At 43.1% G+C, this 26,406-nt stretch overlaps 1 protein-coding gene across 1 annotated transcript in view; it reads right to left on the bottom strand.

Moving 5' to 3' along the window:
- PARVB (parvin beta) overlaps positions 1-26,406 on the bottom strand; it is a 48,260-nt gene that overhangs the window by 10,383 nt on the left and 11,471 nt on the right. The window contains exons 2-8 of the mRNA XM_056514975.1: positions 20,130-20,219; positions 18,273-18,343; positions 11,895-11,997; positions 8,517-8,657; positions 8,066-8,181; positions 1,928-1,986; positions 385-404 (exon numbers count right to left, since the gene is read on the bottom strand). Of these exons, the coding sequence (XP_056370950.1) occupies positions 385-404; positions 1,928-1,986; positions 8,066-8,181; positions 8,517-8,657; positions 11,895-11,997; positions 18,273-18,343; positions 20,130-20,219 (600 nt within the window). The remainder of the gene's footprint in view (positions 1-384; positions 405-1,927; positions 1,987-8,065; positions 8,182-8,516; positions 8,658-11,894; positions 11,998-18,272; positions 18,344-20,129; positions 20,220-26,406) is intronic.

Here is a 26,406-nt window from a genome sequence, read left to right as displayed (position 1 = left end):
ACTTTTTTTCATCCTTTAAGGAGCATCCATCTTTAAAGAGAGAAATTATTTAATGCCACTAAAAAAAAATAAATGCAAAAAGGGAAATCTCTTGGCAGCAATACCGAAAGAAATGGGTTTTGTTTGGAAGACCAGACATGTAGTTGGTAAGGCCTAAATTTCAAAATCTAGCAAATACAGAGGAGATAAGATTGGCCATGGAAAGGAATTAGGTCTGGTCCTACCCATTAAGCTCCACATTTGCCCCTACAGCACATTCCAACCTCATGGAATTGCTCAACCCATTGTCTCCATCTGTTACAAGAAAGAATGACCAGATTTCTGTGCCTGACACAAATCAAACAAAACAAAAAAAATAAATTCAGAGTCAAGTTTGTTACTTACCAAATCTTCCCATCATCATCCTGCAAGCCAGAGAATTCAAATAAGTTAGTTAATGAATAATCAGTTTGGGAAAACAAGAGACTGGCCCTAAAAGGAGTTTTTATTCAATATGCAGAGGGCCAACAACTTGTGCAAACTCAGGGGCTGAGCACATCCCAGATCAGACCCAGCCTGCTGCAGGAATGCCCCAAAAAGAGCACCAGGGAAATCCATCTGAAATTAATGGAAATGCTTAATTACATTTTACACACAATTATGATTTCTAATCCATATTTTTATGATGAAGGGTGACTGCTAAATGTGCCTGTGTGTGCATTTCCACAAATATAACCTAAACCACACACCTTACAAGAAGCAAAGCCATCTACCTCACTTTACCCTGTCTTCTCTGAGGAAAACACATTCTATGTGAATATTATGTAAATAAAACTGCCACATATGAAATCCATACAAAGCCAGTGACATCACCAGACATGTGCAGATATTTATCAGCTGAGAATCAGGCCCTGATTTGCACAGAGGAATTTGAGAGTATTCAGTGAATGCTGGATTCTGATGATCTGCATTTTCCATTGGTGTTTGCATTAAGCAGTAACCTCTTACTACTGTGTAATATTAATTAGCTCCATAAAATAGATGTGCAAACACACATGCAAATCTGCAAACAACTCTCCTGCTAAAAATGCCCAGTCCTGCAGATCACATCTGGCAAGCCACATCTGGAGGAGAGCACAAGCTCCCTGCATTGTTCAAGGGCACAAGAGAGAGGGGAGGAACTTTGGCCACAAACCTGAGCCAGAGCTCTGATCCTACAAAAACCACTGTGAGATCTCTAATGTCCACACAGGGACGTTATGATCTCACTTCTGAGTGCCTCCATCTGAAAGATCTTCCCCACTAAGCTCCACATGGTGCTGCATTTATCTTCAAAGCCATGGGGAGCTGAGCCAGCTCTACAGGGAGCCAACACTGATAAACTGAGGCAGGGCTCATGTAAAGCCCCTCTTAGAAATCTGCCTTCAGGCCATGTGAAGGAAAACCTCAGCTCTCAGTTGAAGCCAAAATTCATGTCTAGCCTTCTTATAAAAAGGACTGTAAAAACATAAAGCTGGTAGAAAAACTGGAGAGGGAAGAGGTTTATTTATTTTTGCTGAGCTCTTGTCTCCTTGCAGTTTTAACTGTATCTCTTCAGTTTAGAGTGAAGAATTGCCTTTTGTCAAACTTAATTCTTTCCCAAAATATCTATATTAGCCCTTCACTTAATAGAGAAAATAGTACAAAGCAGATATATATAGCTACATCCAGAGGGCAGGGGGGAAAAAAGGGCTCACAAAAGTCACTTCTAGTTAAAAGCTTCTAAGACACAAGAACTTCCAGAGGACACTTCTCCCTTGTAGAACATTTTCAGAGACCAAGCCATTGCCATGCAGCTAAAAAAGCCCCACATGAAGGGATTTCATTGATTTAGCAAGGATGGGGGAAGATGAAATTCTCTCTCATCCTGAGGACTGGTCTCACATCTGCACAGGTGTTTTGTGCTTACTCTGTGGTGGTGGTCAGCTCCTCTGAAACATGAGTGGTCTGAAGGAGGCCTTCACGTTTCTGGAAAGGAAAATGCAGTCAGAAAATGAGCAGCTCAGCAGGGGCTCATCCAGCATCTTTCAGAGGACAGAACTGAATGAATTCACTGAGCCTCACACAGAGGATTCACCCTCAGTGGCACTGGCCAGCCAAAGGGATGGATGGAAATGTACATTTACACCTACATTTGCAGCTAACTGCCTCACTAACAATTCTCCCCCTCCAACCACAGCCAACATCATGCCTGGAACACAATTTGGAGTTTGCCAGCCCCTCTGAGATCCCCACAGGGCAGCTGGTCATGTCAGGGTGTCATCCAGCTGTTTGTCACATCTGGCAGCCTGACTCTTCTGGGACAGAAATGACCCAGGTGATATTAGTGGTTAGGTTTTTGGGGGTGTTTTTTTGTCTTTACTTAGAGTTAGGATTGAAGCATGAGAGACAGGATTTTTGTGCTTGGACTTAGCTGTCTATTAATTCTTATCTAAAGTGCAGTGAATGCTACAGTACTTTTAGTTAATAAGCTAAAAATGAAAAAAATGAGTTGTAACTTGTTCATTGCAAGGTCTTTTAAGGCCTAACTATCTAATTAAAAACTAATATCTGTATCATTTATACTTTTGACTCAATGACTAAACACTTGTGATCCATACTGTGCTACTTTCTATTTAACTAAAAACTCCCACCTAAAACTAAGAAGGAACAAAGGAAGAAGAGCTAATGCCTAAGAACCTCCATTTTGTCTCATACCTGTTACTATATTTTAAAACCTCCAAATCCAAGCCCTTCACAGAAACACAGAAAGTTCAAAACTCCCAGGATTTAGGGTTCCAGCAGGGTGGCTGTTCCCATTCCAGGGCTCCAGAGTGTTGGCACAGCTCTCCCACAGCAGGAATGGCTCTGCCACACACCTGGCAGGGACACATCCTCCAGGAAACACAGAGCTCAGCTAATGTTTTCACCATGAACAGTGCTTCTCTGATAGCAGGCTGTCTCTCCTTGGCATAATTTTCTGCATGAATAAGGAGCCTCCAGCCAAGAGAAAGTGTTGAGACAGTTTCAAAACACTGCAGAGAGCAGAAGTGCTTTCACCTTAGTATCTCCAGGGTTCCTTTTTTAAACTATGCCTGAATGGAGGAAAATCTTTCCTCCCTTCTCTGTGCTCCAGATGCTGACAAAGAGCTCAAATCTCAGCAGCCATCTGGGAACCAGGATGACAGTGGGGAGGGGTAATAAAGCTTTCAGCTCAGGTAAGCAGGGAAACAACCCCCAGTTCTGTACACCTTTACCACCTCAATTTTCACCAGGTGAACCTCAAGCAAGAGCTTCTCAGGGAGAACAGCTTGGAGGAGAAACACATCCTTCCCCAGAAGCAGCTTGAGCAATGAGAATTGAAATAAAACCCAGCAAGAGGAACTGCTGCCCCTGCCAGCAGCTTTGGGGCAAAAGCCAGCATGACAGCATGGATAGAAAAGTGAGGAGGCATCTGACAGGGCAGAATTTTCCTGCCTACAAAACAATGCTGTCTTTATTCCATCCCACCACTGTCTGCTTTATCAGCACAGGGCTCAGGACCTTCCAGGCACCCTGAGCCCCAGGGAGAAGATGGTGTAACCTGTGAACAAAGCCTCAGCAAGTGATGAGTTGTGAGTAATGCCTCCAAGTGATAAGAGGAATGATTCCAACCCTGGCTCCCAGCTGGTGGAAAAGGAAGCACTGCTCCCCCTCCCAGGCAGCTGAGCCTGCTGCTCTCTCAGCAAACCCAGGTCTCCTGACCTTGCAATCCAAAAGCAAATATCATTCCTCGATAAAAACCTTGATTCCTTCCACCACTGGCACCAGACATATTTATTCTTCATCCTGGCTTGACTCTGACCTTTCAGTCTGCAGCTCAGACTAAAAGGGAATTACTGTAAAAATAACCCAGGTCTCCCAGCAGCACCAAGGTGGGACATGCTGCAATTCTAAGCACAAGAAATGGCAATTCCTGAGCCTTGCAAAAATAACTAACACAGTGAGCCTTAGGGGCAATTTTTACACTTAATTCTGAGAACTTTTTCCAGAATTAGGGTATTTCTTCACCATGCAAGCTTACATTTCCAACACCAGGCAGTGGAGTCAGCTGAAAAATCTCAGTATTTTCAATTCTCACTGGAAGCACCACCAAAAACAACAGTTTCTCTCATCCCTGCCCTCTCTGAGGAGGGCTGGAATGACAGGCATGTGTTGAGTGACACCAGCATTAAAGCATGTATCACCCTAGGCTCTTAACTCAGCACTTAGAGGGGCTGCTCACAGGATTTTAACTAGAAGATCCACCTAAACCCTTGCTCTGCCAGGACTCTCCTTGAATAACTTGGGCATACATTGCCATGGTTACCCAAATTCCTATTTCACACAAAGAAACCAGCAAGAAAACTGATTCTGGAGGTTGATTTCAAAAAGGCTTTCAAGTTACTTCCAAGTGACTGTTTGAGGAACTCTGCTCTTGAGAGGGGCTAGGTCATGGAGGCCATAGTGAAATAATAAAAACAAAAGTGGTTTTCTGCTGGGTTGGTCTTGTAGTTGTTCCACATAATATGGAAAGACAGACAGACAGCTAAAGGTTCTTCCTGCCAAGGAAGGTAAAACAGAAAGTCATCCCCAAAATGTTTGTGGGTTTCTGAGCAAACTAACAGTGCAGGACCAAAAAAGTATAGTGCATTGTTTGACAGACCCAGATTGAGCTACAGATATTTCTCAGACTCCAAAGCAATTATTTTTAATTTAAAAAAACTATGCAGCACCTGAAGAAAGTCTCAGTCTGTCACCTCAAGTTGCCAAAGAAAGAGAAGAATTTAATGGAAGGGCAGAATTACCATGGAACTGTGGAGATCTGGATAAATACCTTCCATGTAGGACAGTGCTGTCATAATATTATCTCACTTTATGGATCAGGACTGTGAAAGTAAAAAAAAAAAAAAAAAACCCAGAGCACTTAACACAAGCCCACAAGGTGTTCTGCATTGCTCTGGGATGGGCTGTGGAAATGCACACATCTTGGCTGAGCACTTGCTAAATCACTTTATTTTCATGGTCCTTTTGGGGAAGCACCTCAGGGATCTGCACAGAGTGAGGACAGCTCAACAAGTGGATAAAGATAATCAAAGTCACCCATGAAAATGAGACTTAGCCAGTTTTGAACATCTCAGTGTGGGTGTGTTCCTGCACCATACCCCCACAGCATCCTGCAGTTTTCTTGCTGCAGGGCCAGTCCTGAAAAAGACTTGCACAGAAGTCACTTAAACTGTTTATTTACCCCCCCAAATGAACATCCAAGCAAAAAGAGGCATTTAGAGGAACACCTCTCAGTAAACACCTTATGTTAACTGTGATCTAGTTTGACAGAACCCTGTTCATTATTGGGATATGTAACAAGAGATGACTTTAAAACAAATTGGTAATAGTGGCAATAATCTCCTTAATAGTAGCTTTCTTATTTGGATTAGGAACAATCTTCACCTTGTCACCATTCTGTCTGCCATTAGTACAACAAAGGCTAAACCAATTCCATTTAAAGAGATCTGTGTTACTGAACCAGCATGTATTTTTAGACTAGATTATGGATGCTGAACTACAAAAATTCAGTTTACCAAACTATAAGACTAAAGCTCTTTTTCCACAACAAACATGCTCTGTTGCACACCACCCCTTGGTTTCCATTTAAATAAACAAAGCTGAAGAACTGCAAGCTTTTCCTAGCAGTGGGGTGGAGACTGAGAGAAGCTCCTCTTGCCAGGACCAGCTGTGGCCATGCCCACCTCCAGGACTCCAGGCTCTAGATCCAAGAGCAAAAGCTCCAGGATTTGGTTTAACTCCCACTGTACCTGACTCCCTTGGGGACACAGGTGCTGCTCTCTCTCCTGCCTAGTTTCTTTAAGTCATCCTGTTATCCTAGTCTCAAGATCCAAGGACTCTGGTGAACCAGGTGTCTCCTCTATATCCCTAAAACAGGAAAAGAAGTGAAAATCTTCTCCACAGCCTTCCCTCTGCTGTAGAGGTGGATGGTTCTGAAGCTTGAACTAAGGGCACCTTACCTCTCTACCTATTTTTTTTTTTTTTTTTTGCCTTAGCAGTCACAGAAGACACTTCACTGTTACTGGGCAGAAGGAGGTTTTTAGCATCAGGGTGTGAGAGAGCTGCTGACCAGCTTATATTTACATATTCCTCCTTATCTTTCCAAGACAGACAAAAGAAATTTAAAAATAGGCCAGCCTCCTATTTACATTCGTGTTACTTTATAACTAACTCACTGATCTTAAATTCTGACTTTGACTTTAGTTCTGAAAGAACTAAAGCGGTTCAAAATCACCTCCTATAGATAATACACACATTTATTCTGAACCAGGAGCATCCACCAATTTCTCATTTACATCACTTCCTGCACATCTAGAGCATCCAGGCAGGCACACCTGGAAAACACCATTACTTAAATATAAAGCAAAATTAAGCTCATCTTATCAACCACCCTGAGTCTTGTAAGGGGATCCAGATTTTCAAAAAAAAAGGGGTGTGATCACTTTATCTTCTTCATTCTTGAAAGGAAACTCACAGCTGGAACAGTAAATGGCACTTGCAGAGTGAGTGCCACAGCAAACAGGCAGGGCAGGAGCAGAGTGCCAGCTGGAACACATCTGCCTGGGGTTCAGCAGCTGGGAGGAAAAATGGGCTCCCATGGGAAGTTTTCATTGGGATGGAAGACAAGGGAAAAGAAGCTGCACATGCTTGGAAGTAGAGTCCTGGTAGCGGGAAAGGAAATGTTTGACACCAAGAACAGAAAGGAATAACTGGAGCAGTATCTAGGGCAGGGGGAAGCAGCCAGGGCTCCTTAGGTCAGATCTCCTCCCCATATCTAAGGAAAGCTAACAAAAACACAAGACTGTGAAAGAAATGATGAAAGTCTCTCAGGCCCGCCAAGGAAAACAACGTGTCTGAGTCTGCACATGAAGTCATTGGGGAAAAACAACCCTGCTAACAGGCATTCCAGACTAGGGAGATTTTATGTGCTCAGACTCATTCCTGTCCTGTTTAGGTTTCAATGGCTTCTCTGCAAAAAATGCATGGCAAAGAAGAACTGTACTGGAATGACAGAAATTACAAGCCCAATGCCTCCTTATACAAAATCCCATTGCACACTTTGAGCTTTGCAACAGCAAAGGGTGGCCCCAAATTATAAATGTGTTCTTGGGTCTCATTGAAGCACATGCAATCCCAAAAATGCATTCCTGGGCATGGGGCTCACTAAACAAGTGGGACACAGATTTTGTGAAGGACAAGAGATGGGAGGCAGCGGGTGGGTGAGCTGAGTTGATGTTGTCAGAATTGTGGTATTCCATCACCATCTGTTAAAGCCAGGTGGGGCAGTGATTCCTTATCTCCATGGCACACATTATCTGCTAATGGGCCACCTTTAAACCAGCTGGGGCAATCATCTTTATCTTTCCCACAGCCCATCCTCCCTCCAGGAGATATCATCTGCTGCTGGCCCATTCAGTCCCACTGTGTGACTGATAAAATTCCATCATCCCACTGGGAGATGCTCCAGCCAGGGGAGCAGCCAAGCCTTTCCTACCTAGATAAAAACTGAGATTTTGGACAGCAGGTTACCTTCTTTCCACTGGATTCCAGAGGAAAACCAGACCTTTCCACATCATCCCTGGACCTTCAGAGGAAAACTGCACCTTCTCCAGGAGCACTGCTCCAGCTGAACCACATCTGCCACTGCAGGAGGATGCAGCCACCATTGAATGGGACTGCTGCCAACACCCTGACTGTCAGGTTGTATTCTGACTATCAGGTTGTATTCTGACTATCAGTGTTTTGGGATTGTTCTTTGTAATACTGTATTTCTATTTTAATTTTCCTAGTAAAGAACTGTTATTCCTATTCCCACATCTATGCCTGAGAGCCCCTTAATTTCAAAATGATAATAATTTGGAGGGAGGGGGTTTACATTCTCCATTTCAAAGAGAAGCCCCTGCCTTTCTTTGAAGACACCTGTCCTTCAACCCAGGACAGTGGGAGCAGCCCCAAATGCCCTGTGCTGGAGTTTGGTACTCACCCGTACAACCACCACCTGCACAGACACGTGCTCGGGCAGCCGGATGGGAGCTCGGAAATGCATGGCCAAAGCCACCAGGAGGTGAAGGATGGAAATCAAATTCTTGCCATGGATGGCTGCAGGGAACAAGGGAAATGAAGCAAGTGAAAGGATGCTGAGGGGTTATTTTAAACAAACAGCTCTAAGGGGGAAAGGCAGTGAAAAATGCTTTTGATCAACACAGGCTTTTTATCCTTCTTCTTCTATTTCCTGAATTAGTAAGGTCTATAGGGTAACTTCAAGGTAGCAAAGCCTAAATTCAGCCTTTCCTTTAAGCCTAACTTACAAGTCTTGCAAACAACTTACTAACTTGCTTTTCACTGCACTGGAGAATACAGAGGAAAGTGCTCTTAGCAGACTTCCTAAGTGATAACACATTTACTGAGACAGGAAACATAGTAGGAGTCCTTACAGTCAACATTCCACTTGATTGTCCAGCCATGGGGTCGGAGTAAATCATGGACAGCTTCCAAGACTGTCTGCAGCTTCTGCTTCTGACCAATTTCAGATTGTGTCACCTCTGCCACGTTCAGTTTACGGTCAGCCAATTTTTCTGCATTTGAAAAACAAACAAACTAACTAACTAACTAAATAAATAAATAAATAAAAAAGAGCAGACAAAACCAGACTAAGCTGTGTGGGGATAACAAACACACACCACTGCAGTCCACTAGAATTTTTCTAAAAGAATTATTTTCCTTGGAAGGAAAAATAGCTGAAAGTAAAACTTCCACCAAAGTCTCTCAGTTCCAATAAAAATGTGACAAAATTGGTAAAGTCTGGCTGAACATGCTCATCAATCAGGTGTTAAAATATGAAACAACTTTCAGCTAGAGATCAAGCTAGCAGCAATATTAATTATACCTCTCCTTTTTTTTTACTGCAGAAAAACATTTGGCACAACACAGCCTTCACTGCACAAGGAACCTGCACAGGTATAAAGGACTTTTTAAAAATTAGTTTAGGACAATAAATGGGAAATATTTTGTTGACCATTTACTTCAGCTTGATAAGCTTTATGTCAGGTTAGCTGAATGTATGAATTTAAGCTAAAGCACATTTTGCATCTTTAAACCCCCCAAGACTCCTGTGACCCAGGATTAGTTCAGTGGAACTAATTTAAACAGGAAGTCCTCTGATTCCAATAATGGATATATTTTTGTTCTCAAGTTCAAGAGTAGGCTTCTTCTTGATGTTTTATCTAGCTGAAGATTTTTTTTTTTTTAAGTGGCAGCAATACAAAAGTGCTCTAGTAACCCAAAGAGAAGAGTTTCAGGTTATCAACTAACAAATACTTTGAACATCTTGTCTGTTTCTAGCAATCTAAAGTAGGGAATTTTTACCAATATTATTTTATCAAGATTATCAAAACAAGCAAATTATTTTTCAGTCACATTTTAGGGCTCCCAGGTTAGCTGTCAGTCAGCAAACAAATTTATTTCCTTTCACACCAACATCATGTGTACCAGGAAATTCCAGCTTCTGAGTGGCACTGCTTGCACCTTGATAAAATTACCTAAACAAGGAGCTCCACGTCCATCAGTCATTTATTAATATCTTATTTCAAACCACTTCAGCATAAGCTCAGTGACAAACTGTTGTCTTTCACCTTTTTTTTTTTTTTTTTCCTGGGCCTGGCTATCAAGACAAAACACCTCTCACTCACAGGGAATGGTTAACTATTACTTGAAGTTTAATGACCACACCTTGTGAGTTTTCTCTGAAAGATGAAGGAAGAAACAGAGACACTACTGAAGAACAGCACAGGACTGGGGCTGAGCTGTGGCAGCTCCAGGTCAGGGGAGAAGCATCTGCTCTCCAGTCAGAGGACAAAAAAAATATAAAAATTAATGAGTAAAAGCTGGTGTAGTTTAGCATCTCAGGCTGCAAGATGTCCAGGTCCATCTTTCCTCCTGTAAGATATGCTAAATCTGACAGATCTACACAAAACCATTAAAAAACCTTGAAGATCACTGAGTCCCAGCACTGCCAAGTCCACCACTAAACCACATCCCCATCCTCAGGATTCCTGAACCCCTCCAGGGATGGTGACTCCAACACCATCCTGGGCAGCCTGTGCCAAGTTCTAACCACCCCTTCAGTGGAAAAATTTTCCCAATATCCAACCTGGGCCTCCCCTGGCACAGCTTGGGGCTGTTTGCTCCCATCCTGTCCCTGTTCCCTGGGAGCAGAGCCTGACCCCCCCAGCTGTCCCCTCCTGTCAGGAGCTGTGCAGAGCCAGAAGGTTCCCCTGAGCCTCCTTTTCTCCAGGCTGAGCCCCTTTCCAGCTCCCTCAGCCCCTCCTGCTGCTCCAGCCCCTTCCCCAGCTCCGTTCCCTTCCCTGGACACGCTCCAGCCCCTCAGTGTCTCGCTCACACACATATCTAGGCACAACCAAGCACCTTCTAAATGTCTGCAGGCTTGACCCATGGCTCCACAGGGAGTGTGAGGAAGCAGTGACACCTGAGACAGCTTAAGTGAAACCCACTGCCAGCTGCAGAAACAGAGTTATGAATAACAACTGGATTCCAGCAAATATTCCCCAGTTAAAATTACCTGTACAATGCTGATCTGTGCCACATTTTGAGGCTCCTGGCTGCAGGCTAACCCAGAAGTGCTTAAAGTACTCTTTGTTTCATTCCTCAAGTTATTATTTTTGAGGGGTTTCAACTACACACAGAACTAATTGTCATTAACTAATCTTAAAAGCTTGTGGATGGTCATCAAAACACACTTAAGGGGTCTGTGCAGAAAACCCAGCCATCAGTGGAACCAGCAGCATTAGGTCCCCCTGCCCCACTGTGACACACACCCCACACCCTGCCCACCCCTGAAAACACAGCACAGGTGAGCTGAGAGCAGCCTGGCTAACAAAAAAGGTGGATTTACACAGTACTGGGAGCCTCAAGCCTTTTGTTTTCTAAAAGCACTCCCATAAATCACTGCATTATCCTGAGTCTTCTCCACTCTGCTTCCTGCATTTACACACATTGCAAAGATGGAAGGGGGCTGCAGAATCCCAAACTCTCCAAGTGTGTCCCCTCATGTGTCACTCACACAGAAGTGCATATTTTTAACACATGCCTGCTGCCATCCATTCTCTTTTTCCCCCCAAAAGTAATACTACCAGGACCTCAAAACAGCTGTCAGCCCAAAAGCTTTCAAAAGCAAACTGCACTGACAAAATCTGGGACCACGTGGCTTCTGCTTGGCACCAGGAACACAAACCTCTCCACTCCTTTCCTACCCCACATTTCAGCTGTCTGGATCACAGTTAGTCCAGGAAACAGATGCTTAGGAATCATCTGGAATTCCTCTCCTCTCAGCAGACAGCCTGAGGAGAGCAGATGGAGAAGCTGAGGCAGCTTTCAGTGAAATCAGCCATCTCCCAGAGATGTGGAGTCTCTGCACAGTCTGCAGCTTTGGAAGTGTTGCATTTGGGCTACAGGAGAAGGATAATGCAACAAAGATCTTCCTTCAGCTGAGAAGCAAAAGAAAGCAAGAAACACCACACTTATACAGGGTAGTTCATGCAAAACAGAACAGAAAAGGCTCATTGGTCCAAGAAAGCAACACCTCTTTGAAAACATGCTTTGTGCCAAACATCACACAGCTCACACACCTGCAGGTGCAAAATCATTGTTATAATTCCTTTCTCTTGTGTTTCTCTTGAGCAGCATGAGAAATCTCAATCCTGCTTCCCTGGCTCCCAGCAGTATCCAATGACATGGAACAGGTTAATTTTGGGCCCTGCCAGTCTTTGGGGTCACCTTTTCTTGTGTGGACTCACCCAGCAGCTTCTGCAGCACCTGCCCATCATAAAGGTCCTCTTCAAGCTGTTTGACAATGATTCTCTCCTCCACCAGCACATCATTAATCCAGTCAATCAGAACCTGCAGCACAGAAAAAGGAGGCAAATGTCTAAAGCCAACTGAAACACATTCCTTCCATTCAAGGCAGTAATCAGGACTATAAAAAAAGGTGAACTGCAAGCATATTTATGTATTTCCAATTTGCAGAGATTTTTAAAATTTACCAAAAAAAAAAAAAAAAAATCTTATTGCCCCCTATTGCTTTTAATTTTAGTTCAGGTCTTGACAACAGGCATTTTATCCTCCACTATTGCAGAATAAAAAGCTCCAGAATTAAAATCTTGGTCAAATGCATCTGCTAATAATTTTACAATTTCAACAGTTCCCATATGCTGACTACCATAACTACGAAAATCATTCAAACTCCTGCAAAACAGGAATGAACATAAAGAATCTTTAAAAAGAAAAGGAACTGAGCTAAGTTTTCCAGGTGCCAAAGACAATTATTTCCAAACAGTTACAGGAAAACAAGCTTTCACTGTTTGAAGCTGGTAGTAGCATTCTCCTCTGATATATAACTTGGAAATTTAACTTATTTTCACAAAAATAACACAGTTCTGTGGGAAGAGACACAATGTTAAATCCTGCCACTTCCTTGGTTCTGTAAGAGAAGAGTATTGCCAATCACAGACATGAAAAAATCCATTAACCAGAGCCACCTAAAAACAATAAACTTCATTTAAAGATTCTTCAATCTTTAATTTGCATCATATAAAGTTGTGGATTCTTTAAATTCACTTTCTGATTAGTCCCCATATTTCTGCCTCTTCTTGGCAGTTGTGATGGCCAAGAAAGTTCTGGGGTTTTACTATACATGAGATCGTGAAACAAAAGCAAATAAACAAAATATATGCAGGTTTGCAGTGGAAAACACCCTCCTTGGGAATCCTAGGGAACATGAGCATCTGAATGTGTTGGTCATGAGGACATTGTTCATTCAACCTGAAAACCTCAAATAAATCCAGCTAGGCTTAGTGACCATGAAAGAGTTTACAACCCTAACATGAAACACTAATGCCTCATGCACCTCTAACCCATATCTTTAGTAATTCCAAAGCTGGAAATACACAGGGCTGAAAGTCAGCCCTAAAGACAGGGACAGGATGAAGTGGCAAGTTTTAGCTGAGTGATTTGGCAAGGGCTCAATCCATGGAAAGCAAGGATCAGCATCAATGCTAAATCATCTCTGCCCTCTAAGATGTCCAGAGGGATTAAAACCTCACTAATAAAAATGACTCTCCCAAAGACCTGCCTTTGAAAATGAGGGTTTTCTGATAAGTCATTCATTATTCAATATCAGCAGCTTGTGTCAGAAGAGGTCCTCTCTCACACAGGCACAAGAAGAGGGGGTTGAGGACAGATGGAAGCACAAGGGTGAGCTCTGCAGCAGCAGCATCACCCCATTGCTCCCCTGTGACAACACAGCAAAGGATTCCCACAGCTGGAAGCCAATGAGAGGCACAATACATCTTTCACCCTTAAAACTTCACCAGTTCTACAGAAAAATCAGTCCTAGATAAGAAGGCATCATCCAGAAAGAGATTTTCAAAGGTGACTGCCTAGTTCTATAATCATACAAATGTGAAACACATAGACATTCATAAAAAAAAAATCTAGAGAAGAAATCAAAATCATAAAAGATTCTGTGAGATTTACAGAACAGACTTTAAAAAATTATCTGAAGCTCAGCAGAATATATTTAATCATCAGATCCTATTACAGTCCCTATAAGAAGAGGTTGGATGGTTGGATTTCAAGAAGTCCTCAAAAGTTTTGTTAAAAGAAGACTTAGGATGCTAAACTATTTGAAGCCATTTATAAACATTTTATTTTGCTTGTCCTGCCTGAATGGTATTGAAGTCAGAATCTAGAAAATGCCAAGGAATTAAAAATAAAAGAATAAAATGTAAGATCCAACATCCCATTTCCAAGAGTGCAGATACACAGGAATCACAGTACAGGGTCTTAAAAAAGGAAAATACTTCCACTATGTGTTAATCAAATGCTTCACAAAAATTTAGCCCTGAAAAACTTTAAGGAAAAAAAACTACAAAAAAGACACAAATTGAAGAGGTCTAGCCATAATTGTTTTATTATTTTAATAGTTTAGTACCCAAATCAAAGAATAATATCCCAAAGAACATTTTAACTTTTCTCCTATTCAGACTACAACTCCAGTTCCATCAGAAAAAATGAATTTGCAAAGGGAAAAAATAAAATCCAAGGTTTTTTTTTTAACAGCTAAAGACTGGAAAGTACTGTAATGAAAAAATCCCAAGCCTTTCTTGATTTCTTGATTATGTCTGGAAATATAAACCTGGAAAAAAATTTCAACACAGATTTTTTTTTAACTTTTACAGAGGAAACACCACATTGCTTATTGAAATGACAAACGTGCAGAAATAATTTCTGTCTCTGCTCACAAAAAGTCAGTTCTCTACAGTTCTTTGTGACTTCTCCTTCCTAAAAATGCAGAAGCAGGAAATACTCAATAACCTGAATGTCTCAAAATTTCAACAGCCTGACACAGGCACGTTGGTGCTTGGTGGGAAGCAGACAAGAGCTTTTCCTATTCATGAAATGATGCTGAACCTCAATGAGTCTGGACTCACACTCCTCTACCCATTCCTTCCTTCCTGTGCCTGCACTTCACACAGCTGCAGCTCAATATTACATTCTGGGCTCATAAAAAGCTGCTTTTCTATAGCCTTCTGTGATATTTGGGGCTAGCAGTGTGCTTTTAAAAATTTAATACAATATTCTTATGTCCTCACAACCATGCCTGATATTTCATGCATATCTCACTCACCTAAAGCACTTTCAAACTGAGTCAAATGTTCAGACGTGCACTTTTAGCTGCAAAAATTCAGAGTTCAAGGGCATGAGGACCCCACAGTCACCTTTGTACAGTAGTGGAAAAAATGCAAAACAACACAAAATACATGAACTTATCTGGCACAATGGGAAAACAGGAAGCCCAGCCACCAAAAAACAGCACAGAAAGAAAACCCTGGCTTCAGTGACCCACTTCCCCTCAGCTTCTGGCAGAATTAGGAAGCAAGAGATCAAAGGTATGGGACTGGCTCCAGGGCTGAGCATGAAAATTAACAGCAAAAATTCACATTCAGGTCTCGTGGCTAAGCACAGAGCACTGGCATCCTGAAACCAAGGGGAAGGATTCTCACTGCCAAAAGCAGAGCACAGAGCACTTAGGGAGCCTGGTTTCATCTGCTCACATGTGACAAACCACAGGTCAAAGGACAGTGGCTTCGTTTTGGTTTTCTCTTCACCTCAGTAAACCTAAAAAAAGCCATAAAACCAGACATGGGTAAAGTTGGTATCTTCCAGGACAGTGAATGTTTTGCTACAAATGAGAATGTTTTCTCTTTTCAGGCAGCATCCAGAGCAGCAGTGTTTGGATCTGTATAAAGTTTAGATAAGTCTTTTAGAGGCCAGAAGTTGTTGCAGTTTTCAGTCAATCTTACAAAAAACTTTGCAGGGAGGAAAACCACCTTACAACTGTGGTTTGCTGCCAGTGGTCAAGGCACTTTCAGACAGGACCCAATTCTTGCAAGCTGATGTTCTAAAATTTTGCATTCAATTAGCAGAAGCTCTTTCTCATATTTTTCCTATAATACAGAAAATGAGCAAGTATTGGACAACAAGTGAAAGAAACTCACATATTTCAGACACTAGAAATAGAGCATTTTTTGAATACAATACCTATACACACATATAAATAAAACCAGTAATTCATCTCTTTTTCCCTGATTTGAATTTTCAGCTTTAGGTCTGTTCAGCCATGTACCAAAATTTTCATTACACATAGAGTAAATGAAGTAAGTTTAGAAGAGCTGCTGGCCAGAGAGGGAACTTTGCTGAACACTTCATACTGGCAATTTGTGACTATTTTTAGAATACAGTGTATGGTGGTAACAAACAGCACTATAATGCTTTTCACAGGTGCAGGAAGACTTGAAGCAGGAATTGTCACATCCCCAAGTAAGCAGCCTCCAACAAGGAGATTCTCTGTATATTTGCTTTACTGAGAGAGAGGAATGAGGCTTTTTGTTGTGTTTTTCATCTGCTGGTCTGTGCATTACCACAATGCTGTGCAGCCTGTCCCTCTAGAGTTACAAAGGCTCTGTCAAAATCACTTCCAAATGCCCAATCCACAATGAGTATAATTCCTATGGCGTGAGGTTAGCAAGAATTAAACCAACATTTGGATAGCAGGAATTAAACCAACATTTGGAGGAGACAAAGAGGCACTAAAGCAGTGTCAGCAGCAGATATCTCTGCTGCTCCTCTGCACTGAGACCCATTCACCCCACTGCATGTGTCTGGCAGGACAGAAACACTCAGCACCAGTGATGGCAAACCCTTGGCACTCTGACTCTGGTGCTGAAAGAGATCTGGGCTGGCCCCAAGGAAACTGAGTGCCACTGCCAGCTTTGAAAAGGCACATTCCTCTCTGAGGGGGAGAGAAGGAACCACTTGGAGCTGTAAAAACCTCCATCTATTCAAGCTCCCACTCCTCACTAGTCCATGGAGAGCTTTCCTTTCAGGCTCTGCAGGGCAGACACTTTTCTTGCTGGCTGGTTTTGTACAGCACAGCAATTCTCATCCAGCTCTGGGGCTCTTTGGAAAATGCCATTAACCACCAAAGAACAGAAAACGAGGAATAAATTACTCTCTCCTTTTTTTTTTTTTTTTTGCATTATCCAAACTCTGTAGTATAAAGTGAGTTTTGCCAGCATAATTCAAACCTCTCCCTGGCTTAGAGATTCACACCAACACAGTGTGAATTCACACCATCTCTGTAAAAACTCTAACTGCTGAGAGGTATGCAAGTCATTAGCAATTACCCAAATTACACAGGCACTCTACAGAACACATCTCTCCTTCCAGGATGATCCCAAGGAAACCATCTCCAGTTCCATGCTGCTCCCATTCCGAGGGAACCTCTCTGGCTGTGCAAGTGTGAACTGGTCTAGTGACCCTGAACTCAAACTTTATCCTCAAGGGCTGTTCTGGCCCTGGTTTTCATTCCTCCTGGAGGTTTTCAGGTTTTCAATCTGCAAAATACAACCTTGCTGGACTGCAGCATCTGGAGGAGACTCAGAAACTTGTATTAAACTCAGCAGGAAAATTCACAATTTAAAAGCAATTGCAGGCTCAGTATCAAGTCTCCTGAATCACAGAGTACATCTGGTTCCTCCACTGCAATGACTCTTGATAATATCACTGCTCCACTAGCACAGAAACCACATTACATTCTGAGAGGGTGATGCAAGACCACTGCACCTTTGAGGGAATTAATGGATTTAGGTACCAACAAAGAAAGAATGTGCAGTCACTTAATTTAAAACCACAATGTACTCCTGGTGAATTAGAATAACAGAAACTGGAGCCCAGCTCCTTGCTAAGCTCAGTCTGATGTGGTTTTGTGATGCTAAACATGTTATTGCAGTGGTAATAACAGATCACTGGGCTTGTGATGTACCAGGTGAGCAGTTTGCTGAGGCTTTTGCTGAAGCAGTTTGCTCTGGGGAAGCAGACAGGGTGTGTGCAGCCAGGGTGCATCAGGGAATTCCAGCAGGGAATATGCCCAAGCTCAGCACAAATGTACACTATCCAAAGTCTTCACAGACACACAGACACAGCTGTATTGCCATTTCCAACAGAAATTATTTTTACAATTATTTTAAAGAAATGAAGGGAAGTGTGACACAGCACAAACACCCTTTTGAAAGGGATCACACTTGCTCAGGCTCACCATCCCTCCTCCTCATGCTCAAGCTTGCACTGGGTTAACCCCAACAACTTTCTGCATAGAAAAGGTAACTGAGGGCAGAATGCAGGGCAAGAATAATCTCAGTTCCAACTTTTCCATGACACAAGAGGTCCCCTCCTTGTCCCCTGACATTTCAATCCTGCTCTTTCTTCTCCTGACACCTCACCAATGCTTTGCAAAGCTCCTCCCCAGCTTTCACAAACAGAAGGTAGCCACATTTTATGTGCAGGGACTGCAGGCAGACTCAAGCCAAGCACTGATCCTTGCTGTGATAACCACAGGGATAGAAATGGACAATGGAGCTTTGCTCCATGACATCCAGCCTTTCCTTGTCCCTCCACTGTTGCTTTCAGCCTCACCTTGCTGCTGATCTTCATCCCAGCTCCCACTCCAGTAACAAGCTGCCATTCCTCAGCTGTGTTCTTGGGTGACCAGCTTGCAGATTATTCCAGCCTCACTAGGTAAAGGTTTGAAGAAGGACAAAACATTGATTTCCTACCTTGATCAGCTCCTTGAACTTGGGGTCTTCTTTTGAGTTGGGATCGATCATGGTGCGTTCCTCATTCTCCTCTGAGCAAGCAAGAGGGGAAACCTCAGTGAGATCCTCTTAAATGTGCCCAGCTGGCACTGCAAGCACCCCACACACCAAGGGGCTTGTCAGCTGACAGACAGGGCAGTGCTACTCATCCTCCTGGCCAGGGGATGTCCCATGACCCAAGTGCCAGGCAGTTTTAGAGACACACAAAAATAGCACAGCCCCACTTCCCCAAACCAGGATTGCCTCCCCTGACCCTCCCTTATGCAGAATGTTCAGGAAAATCCCTGTCCTCATCTGGGGCACATTCATAGTAACACACCAAAAACTACAGTGAACTACTTTTCTACTTCTCCTCAGTTTGAATTTAACTTCTAATTGAAAACACCCATCCCAAATTGCAGCACCTGGAAGAGTATCAGTGAGCTTAATGCACTAGACTCAGTGCAGCTGCTGAGATTTGGGCTGAGAGTTTGTGCCTACACCCTCTGGTTCCCCAAAACTTGGTCACACGTGTGCTCCTGAGTGCAGGAACTCTTCAACCTTTGATTAAGCTGATGAAATAAAATTATCCCACTCTGTATCAGCTGTGCTGGTGCATGGGAAAGAACAAAAAAATAGATTTCATAGGTGTAAAGTCTTCTATTTCTTTTGCTGATGAGGTGTGTGAGAAGTGCTCTCTAATGGCCAGAAGGCAGGTCACATGCAATTCTGCTTTCCTATTGATTTTTCAGTCCTTTCTTTCTACCAGGACAACAAAGGAGGGGTTTTGGTATCACTGCTGGTCAGGCCATTGTCACAGTGCTCAGTACAACCCTTTAAAACCTGGCAGTGATTTCCCACTGATGGGAAGCATGACACATCCTGGGCACTAGGCTGACTAACCAGCATTTAGTAACCAGCATCCAACTGGTCACCTTAGACCTCACCCACACATTTGGGGTCAGTATTTTCCAGGGCTCTTAATTTTTATTAAAAACTAAGACACTGCTGACTAAACACTTGAAAAATTTCCACAAACCAATGAAAAAAAAAAAAAACATTAATTTTTTTTGCTGCCTGTCCCCCACCCCTTTCCTTTACTTCCTCATTACTGCCTAGGGTGAGTCAGGCAGTCCATCACAAGGAAGTGACACCCACAACACTAACCCTGAACAGGGCTTGACCCATAACAGGACATGATTTACCACAGAACTAGTCTAACATTCACTGGTGATCACATCTTTGCAGGACAGTCCTGCATCTCCTAAAGACATACCCAGCTCTAGTGGTATCCAGGAGAAATCACTGGAGACACTGGTCCAGACACAGCCACACAGAGCAACCAACACTTTGACCACATCTTAGGAAAAAAGTACTTTGCATTTCCTACTACTCTCCTAATCAGAAAATCCAAATGAGTAACACTTTCTGGTTTTAATTTACTCTTTTATGATTTGTCCTGATGTTTGATTTACTGTTTTATAATTAGCTCGCTCCAACTAATTCCATAGATTAGGAGACATGTGGCTAGGAAAGACAAAAGTGGTTTATTTCAACAAGTTTTAATATTTTTTTTGCTATTAAATTAAGATTTTCCTCTTGCAGGGACTCAGAGTGAGGGAATGGGGATGGACATGGGAGAGAATCCATAAACTGCTTTGCTTGGCACTGCTCTTCAAACTCCATTTAGCCTTTTTAATTTCCAGTCTGCAAGCAACATGCAACCTTTTTCAATTGTCTCTTCCAAGCCTGTCAGCTCCAGCTGGGCCATCTGCACTCAGCAGTGAGTCAGTGATGTGGGGCCCTTCACAAACCACCCCTGCAGCACAAAAACTTTACCTAGCAGTGTGTCTTCTGGATGGATGTCCACAGTGCTCGGGTTCATTGGAGCATTGATGGCATTTTTGCCTTCTTCTTGGAGGTCACTCACTGGATAGAAGGAAAAAAAAACAAAAAACAGAGTGTAATAAATGCAAAGTTGGTGTGTATGTAGGGCTTGGGGACAGGGTTCTTAATAACAGAAACATCTGGCAGATCCATTTCAGAACAGGACCACAGTTTATGACATGGAGAACTGCAGCCACAGTGGAAAATAAAATCGAACTAACATCCTTTTATAGCTTCCTATTAAACAGAGCTACCACAGAAGTGGCTGGAAACATTTATGCTAAATTACCCAATTCTGTGGTAAGAGCAAGCTCAGAGTGCTTGTTTCTCCAGAAGGAAGGGATGGCCCCAGCCTAGAGCAGACATCAAACTAAAAACAAACCCTTTTTCTGACAGCATGACCACCACCCACCATCACCCTTTCCAGCTGCAGAACATGCAACTTGCTATTGGCCTTATTAAATCCTCAGAGAACCCCAGAATAAAGATGAAAATGTATTTAATTCCAGCGTTGCCACTTGATAAAATAGATGTGCCATGATCTGGTGAACACAAATCTGAATTTTTTTACTTCCAGCTGTCCTAAAGTTACAACTCTCACTGGGAAGCTCAGTAAAGCACACTTCATAAATAAAATGGATGTTAAAATACTCCCTGCATCCTGCCATTAGGAAGGAACTAAATTTGAGTATAGTTCTTCAGTATTTTCACAGAGCTTATCAGTAAGAAAAGCACCAGCACTGCTGTAACACTGATATTCTCCAAGGCACATCTCCCCTTAAACTCAGATGACATTGATTACAGGACATGAAACCACAACAGCCCCACATTTTCAGTGACATTTCTGGGTAAAAATGAGCTAAAATGACTTGTGGCAGCATTCGGGGTAGTGCAGTCTGCTTTGGGAGGGGTCCCACACTCTTTCCAGGGAAAAGCAAGGACTTCCAAATGAACAAGGTTTGCTAGGCAAACTTTTCTCAGGAAAGAAAAGGAGGAAGAGTTAAATAATGATCACAGCATCCCTGCAAGCTCTCCCCTTCAAGAGCAGTCATTATTCCCCTTTCCCACTGGAAAAGCACACCACAGGCTTGTCATTAGCATGCAGTCTGTGAAGGTTACAAAATCCTGCATCAGGACTTACTGTTTTCCTGCCTCACAGAAATGGAAAAAACAGAGATCCTACCACCACAGAGGAGGACAAGGAAGAAGAATACTCTGCAATCCTCCCTCCTTCCCTCCAAGAAACCTGAAACAGGTGCTTAAAACAAGTTCTCACATTGCTTAATTGCAGCCCCAAGAGGTTACTTAATTCTGGTTCACAGCAGGATCCTGATCACCACTAAAATCCTCATTGTGGAGGGCAAGAAACGAAGCCCAGGCTGGTATTTTGAGACCTGGTGGTTTATGGCCCTTGGTTCCCAACTGCAAACAGGACACAACATCCTCAGGCTGAGACTCAACCTCCTGAATAAAGATGCTGGTAAAGAAATGCTGAAGTTCCCCTTTTCACCATTCCTTCTCATTTTCTTGAAAAAGTCCACAAACAAAAATAAAAACCAGGGAGCAAGAAGACCTCATACAACAGATCAAACCAGCTCTAACAATGTGCATTACCCAGCCCTGTTTGCATTATTCCCAATTAGAACTTTCTCACCCCAACAATTCCTGCATTGTGATACCACCAAGAGGCACAAGACAATTCATGTGGAAACTGAAGTTTGATTTTTTAAAACCCTGCTAGGACTATAAATGCCCAAACTTTAATTAAGTCAGACTTATTTAGGAACTACCAGCCTTATTTCTAGATGTAGCACTCTTCATTATCACAGCAGTGCTGTTATTCTGGGAATGCCAAGTGTTCAGTATGTTCAGGGCATCACTGTTCCCAGTGCTCTGCAAGTGCAGAGGAGAGCTGCCAAGTTCCTCTGGGCAGTGAATGCATGGCACAGTGTATGTATATGAAAAAATTATTTATACATTTCAAGCCAGAGTATTTCTAAATGCAGCTAATCTAGATTTATTCCCAAAAGTTTAAATAAGGGGATGCACTTACTCTTTTAATATAAAAATTATCTCTACTCCTCTAAAAAAAAAACCAAAACACCTTGTTTCTGATCAGTTTACTAAAATGGAATAAAACATTAATGCACATTTGTGTACTAAGCCCCCATCCCTCATGACATGGAGAACCACATGAAATCCTCATGCCTCTCTTCAGACCCCGTGCCAGGTCCCATGGGACCAAGACATCCCCTCCTACCTCTGCCAGCAAAGCAAGGCTGTGCCAGCAGCAAACTTCCCAAAGCTGCCTGCCAGGGAGAGCCCAGCACACCAGGTGCCCATGGAGGGATTCCTGCCACGAAGGGAGTGCTCCTACCTCCCTTCCTGCGCCTCCTGCACAGCAGCCCTGCCATCCCAGCAAGGACAGTCACACACAGAGCCCACGGGCTGGCTGAGTGCTGATGGAGTGGCAGCAACTGGATAAGGCACTGCCCCCCTAATTTGGGCACAGTGACACGGGAGCAGCACTGGGATCAGCTGCCAGCTGCTGGGGACAGGGGCCAGGAGGGAGGACACAGCCTTGGCTGTGGTCCCAGCCAGGAATCCCTCCCTGTCCCCCAGCAGGGCTGCCTGAGGGCAGGCACCTCAGGGATGGTGTTTTCTGTGCATGGAGCTTCCCAGGAACGTCACCTGCACCTGCTGGTGAAGGCACAGCTTGCCCCAAGGTGTTGCATTTGAGGCTACAGGAGAGCAGCAAAAAGGATAATGCAATGTAGTTCCTTGTGTAATGGAGAAGCAAATGAGAGATTTTATTTAAAGAAACACTACACTTCTATAGGGTAGTTCATGCCATTCAGAATAGAAAAGGCTCATTGGTCCAAGAAGGCAACACCTCTTTGAAAACATGCTTTGTGCCAAACATCACATCTCTCACTCACCCTGCAGGTGTTTAATCATTGCTATAATTCCTTATCCTTGTGCAGCCTGAGAATCCCAAGGCTTCAAGGCTGCTTTTTCCCTGGTTCCCAGCAGTATCCAACAACACCAAGGGACACAGGGGTCCCCAGAGGCAGCAGGCAGACAGGCACCTGCATGCAGGAACACGAATTTTCCAGGGAATTCCCCACACCTGCAGCATTCCAGAAACCTTTCCCACTGTGCTGGAACAATGCTGAGGAGGTTTTCCCTGCTCACTGCCCCCAGTATTCACTTATCACTGCTGAGCAAAGAAACAGAAGCAGGAACAGGAAACAAAGCCACAATTCTGGAAAGAAAAGAGAACCCACAAATGAGCAAATGGAGGCAGCTAATAATCAGGATGGAGCAACAGGTACATTGCTGAGAACCCAACAGGTATTTTAATGCAAATTTACAATAAATAATGTCTTTCAGTCCATGCCTTCACAAACCCAAAGGTACTGTAAAAGATTATGGATATTAAAAGATTGGCAAGTGCCAGCTTCTCCTGTGGTGATGGCACAGATCTTTTGCTGGTGTCAAACACCTTTCTCTAAAGCTGATCATTCCATTTCACACCAGCCACAGCAAACCTGCAGCAGGGGAAAGCAGGAAGGAGCAGGACATTGAGAACAGGCTGAAGGAGCATGGCTCAGCCCAGGCTGCCTTTCAGCAAAAACCCTAAACTAGAAATTTAAATTCTAGTTAAAAGCAAAAGGTCACTTCTCTACTAGTCCCCAGGAAAGCAGCCCTGCAATGTTTTGAGAATCTCCTGGCAGTGTCAGCAGCCAATATGATCAGGTCACATCAGGTGTGCTGGCCTTTCAAACAAAGGAACAGAATGAGAGGATCAGACACACAGAGGGAATACAGCACTACATCTGTCAGCCAGGCAGGCTGTCTCAGACATGGGATTACAGGCAAACTGCACACAGCACAAGCCATTAGCTACAGAAAGCTGGAGGTGCCACCAGAGCTGTCAAGGATTTCTCATAAGCCAGGAGCTGGCCTTTAAAGTCAGCAGGAGCACTATAAAAAGATGTCCCAGCTTTCTCCTTTTTAAAGGGTCACCTGATATCAACAGCTTTCTACCTTCACTCTTAATTTTAATGTAGTTTTAAAAGGTAGCAGCAGCAGCAGAGGCCACTTCAGTCTTGGCCATTCACAGCCTTGTTACTGAAAAACTGACCACAAGCATCTTACAAACACAGATGGTAAATGCTGCTTAATTTTAGCTCTGTTATTTCTGACTGCAAGGCTGAATCCCACCCTGCAGCAAGCAGCAGCTGCTGTGACACTGATCCCAGGGTTCCTGTTCTTTGCATTTATCCCATGCAGCCCAGCTGGCTCAGCAGAGCTGCCTGACCAGGACTTTTACATGATGCATTTCCATCTTGTGAGTCAATCCCAACTTTTCAGGTAAATTTCTAGCTAAATAAGTAATTTCCACCTGACAACCAAAACTCTTACAAAAAGTTGTCTTCAAAACTGCAAACTTTTTAGACCCATTTAACAAATGGCATTTTTACTAAATCTCACATATTCTAGAAAAACTGACAAACTGGAAGGTTTCAGAGCCAGGCCCAAACTTCTGCTGCACTGCACTCTTTTCTAGAGACAAGCCACACACAGCTCAGATTACTGCTCACTGCACACTTACAAAAGGCCCTGAGATCTTTTCATAGAGACTGTGGCCATTAACTGTAACAGAGAATTAATAATCCCAGGCAGATCAAAGGCAAAGACTTGACCAAATCCACATTAAGGCACTGCATTCAAAGCAGAACTGTGGTAATAAAGCAAATTATTTATATGCCTCAGCAGGCAAGGCACTGGCAATGGCCAGACTCTGGTACATAAAGAAATGGAAAGCAGTAAAAGAAAAGGGAATAGCAAAGCCAAAGGCAACTTCTAAAGGGCTGTAATAATGCTTTTGGTTCAGCTGCAAAGATCTGGCCACACTTGCTTAAACTGATGTGTTAAAATTTACACAGGTAAGTCTGTGTTGATCTATTCTGTGACTGCCAGAACAAAGATCTCCCAAATTTTTGCCAAAGGTAAAACATGTATCTAGCATGGTAACAGCATATTCAACGCTTGGGCCAGCTGGAAATGTTTATAAGAAGTTTGGGCTTTGTTTTGTTTGCAAGGGTGATACTCTGCTTTTGTATTTTCACAAATAAGAATGTTCTTATTTTTCTAGGGAGTTGTCTGGGGGGTGTCTGTGGAAAGAGATTTCCATTTTTGGTGGTGTTATCATCTTGAGCCCTTCCTGCCACTCACCCCTTCCTTTTGCAGGCATCACTGGTTCCAGAAGCCACATTATGTCACAGAGTGGGGAAACTCTGTGTCTGAAAACTAGCCAGACAAAAAAGCAAAAAAAAAATATAAAGTCAATTTTTACCGTGTAGACAGACATTAATGCTGGGCAAAATTAGTTAAAAGAGAAAACTAAAAAAACCCAAATAAACAAACAAACAGAAAAATAGCCAAACAACAACAACAGCAGAAATACCAGTGTGGACAGGAATGGTGTTTTAAAGTATTTGTAAAGTTACACTTAAAAAAGATAATAGATGGATACCCTCAAGGATACAGAGCACATAGCTTCTACACTTGCTTTGTCCTGAATAGATGGCTTCAATCCCAAAGTTTTTTTTGACTGGGAAAAGCCAGGCAAGAACTGAAGCTTAAGAGGACCCTAAAAGCAGCCAGAGAAAGCTACACTTCTCCCCCTGCACACAAGTTCTACTTGAAAATGGGGAAAATGTTCTCTTTAGCCTCCCCCTCCCAACACAGAAAGAGGCATTTCTGCCCCAGAAGTAATGGTGGAGGTTGTTGTTCTCCCAAGGACATTACCTGAGCACCAGAACAAGTTCCAGCAGAAAGGGGGATGTGGAGTCAAATCTGATGTATGAGAGCAGAGGGAAAGACAAAGTCTGGTAAGAAAAGGAAAAGACTGAAGGAGATCTTGAGCTTTGTCCACTCCCAGAAGAAAACCATCAAGGCCAGTTCACTGCCATCCATTCTCCATGAAATGCTGTGCTCTCCTAGGAAATCCTCTCAGGCTTTGGTGCACTCCTACAGCCAAAGCTGATGGGCACAAGCAGCTAAAGGAACCTTCATGTCTAGGGCTCAGTCCAAGATCCCAAATGTAGCAGGTTGGTTTCCACAAGATGCCAAGCACCAACAAGGCTCCTTTAGCCAAAAGCAGCTTCAGAAACCAGAATAACTCACTGCTTAAGTGAGTTTTATTTAATGGTCCAGTGAA

The sequence above is a fragment of the Oenanthe melanoleuca genome, chromosome 1A (genome assembly GCF_029582105.1).
Source record: "Oenanthe melanoleuca isolate GR-GAL-2019-014 chromosome 1A, OMel1.0, whole genome shotgun sequence".
NCBI classification, from domain to species: domain Eukaryota; kingdom Metazoa; phylum Chordata; class Aves; order Passeriformes; family Muscicapidae; genus Oenanthe; species Oenanthe melanoleuca.
Note: the sequence above shows the minus strand (reverse complement) of the source record. Positions and strands in the feature narration are given on the sequence as shown.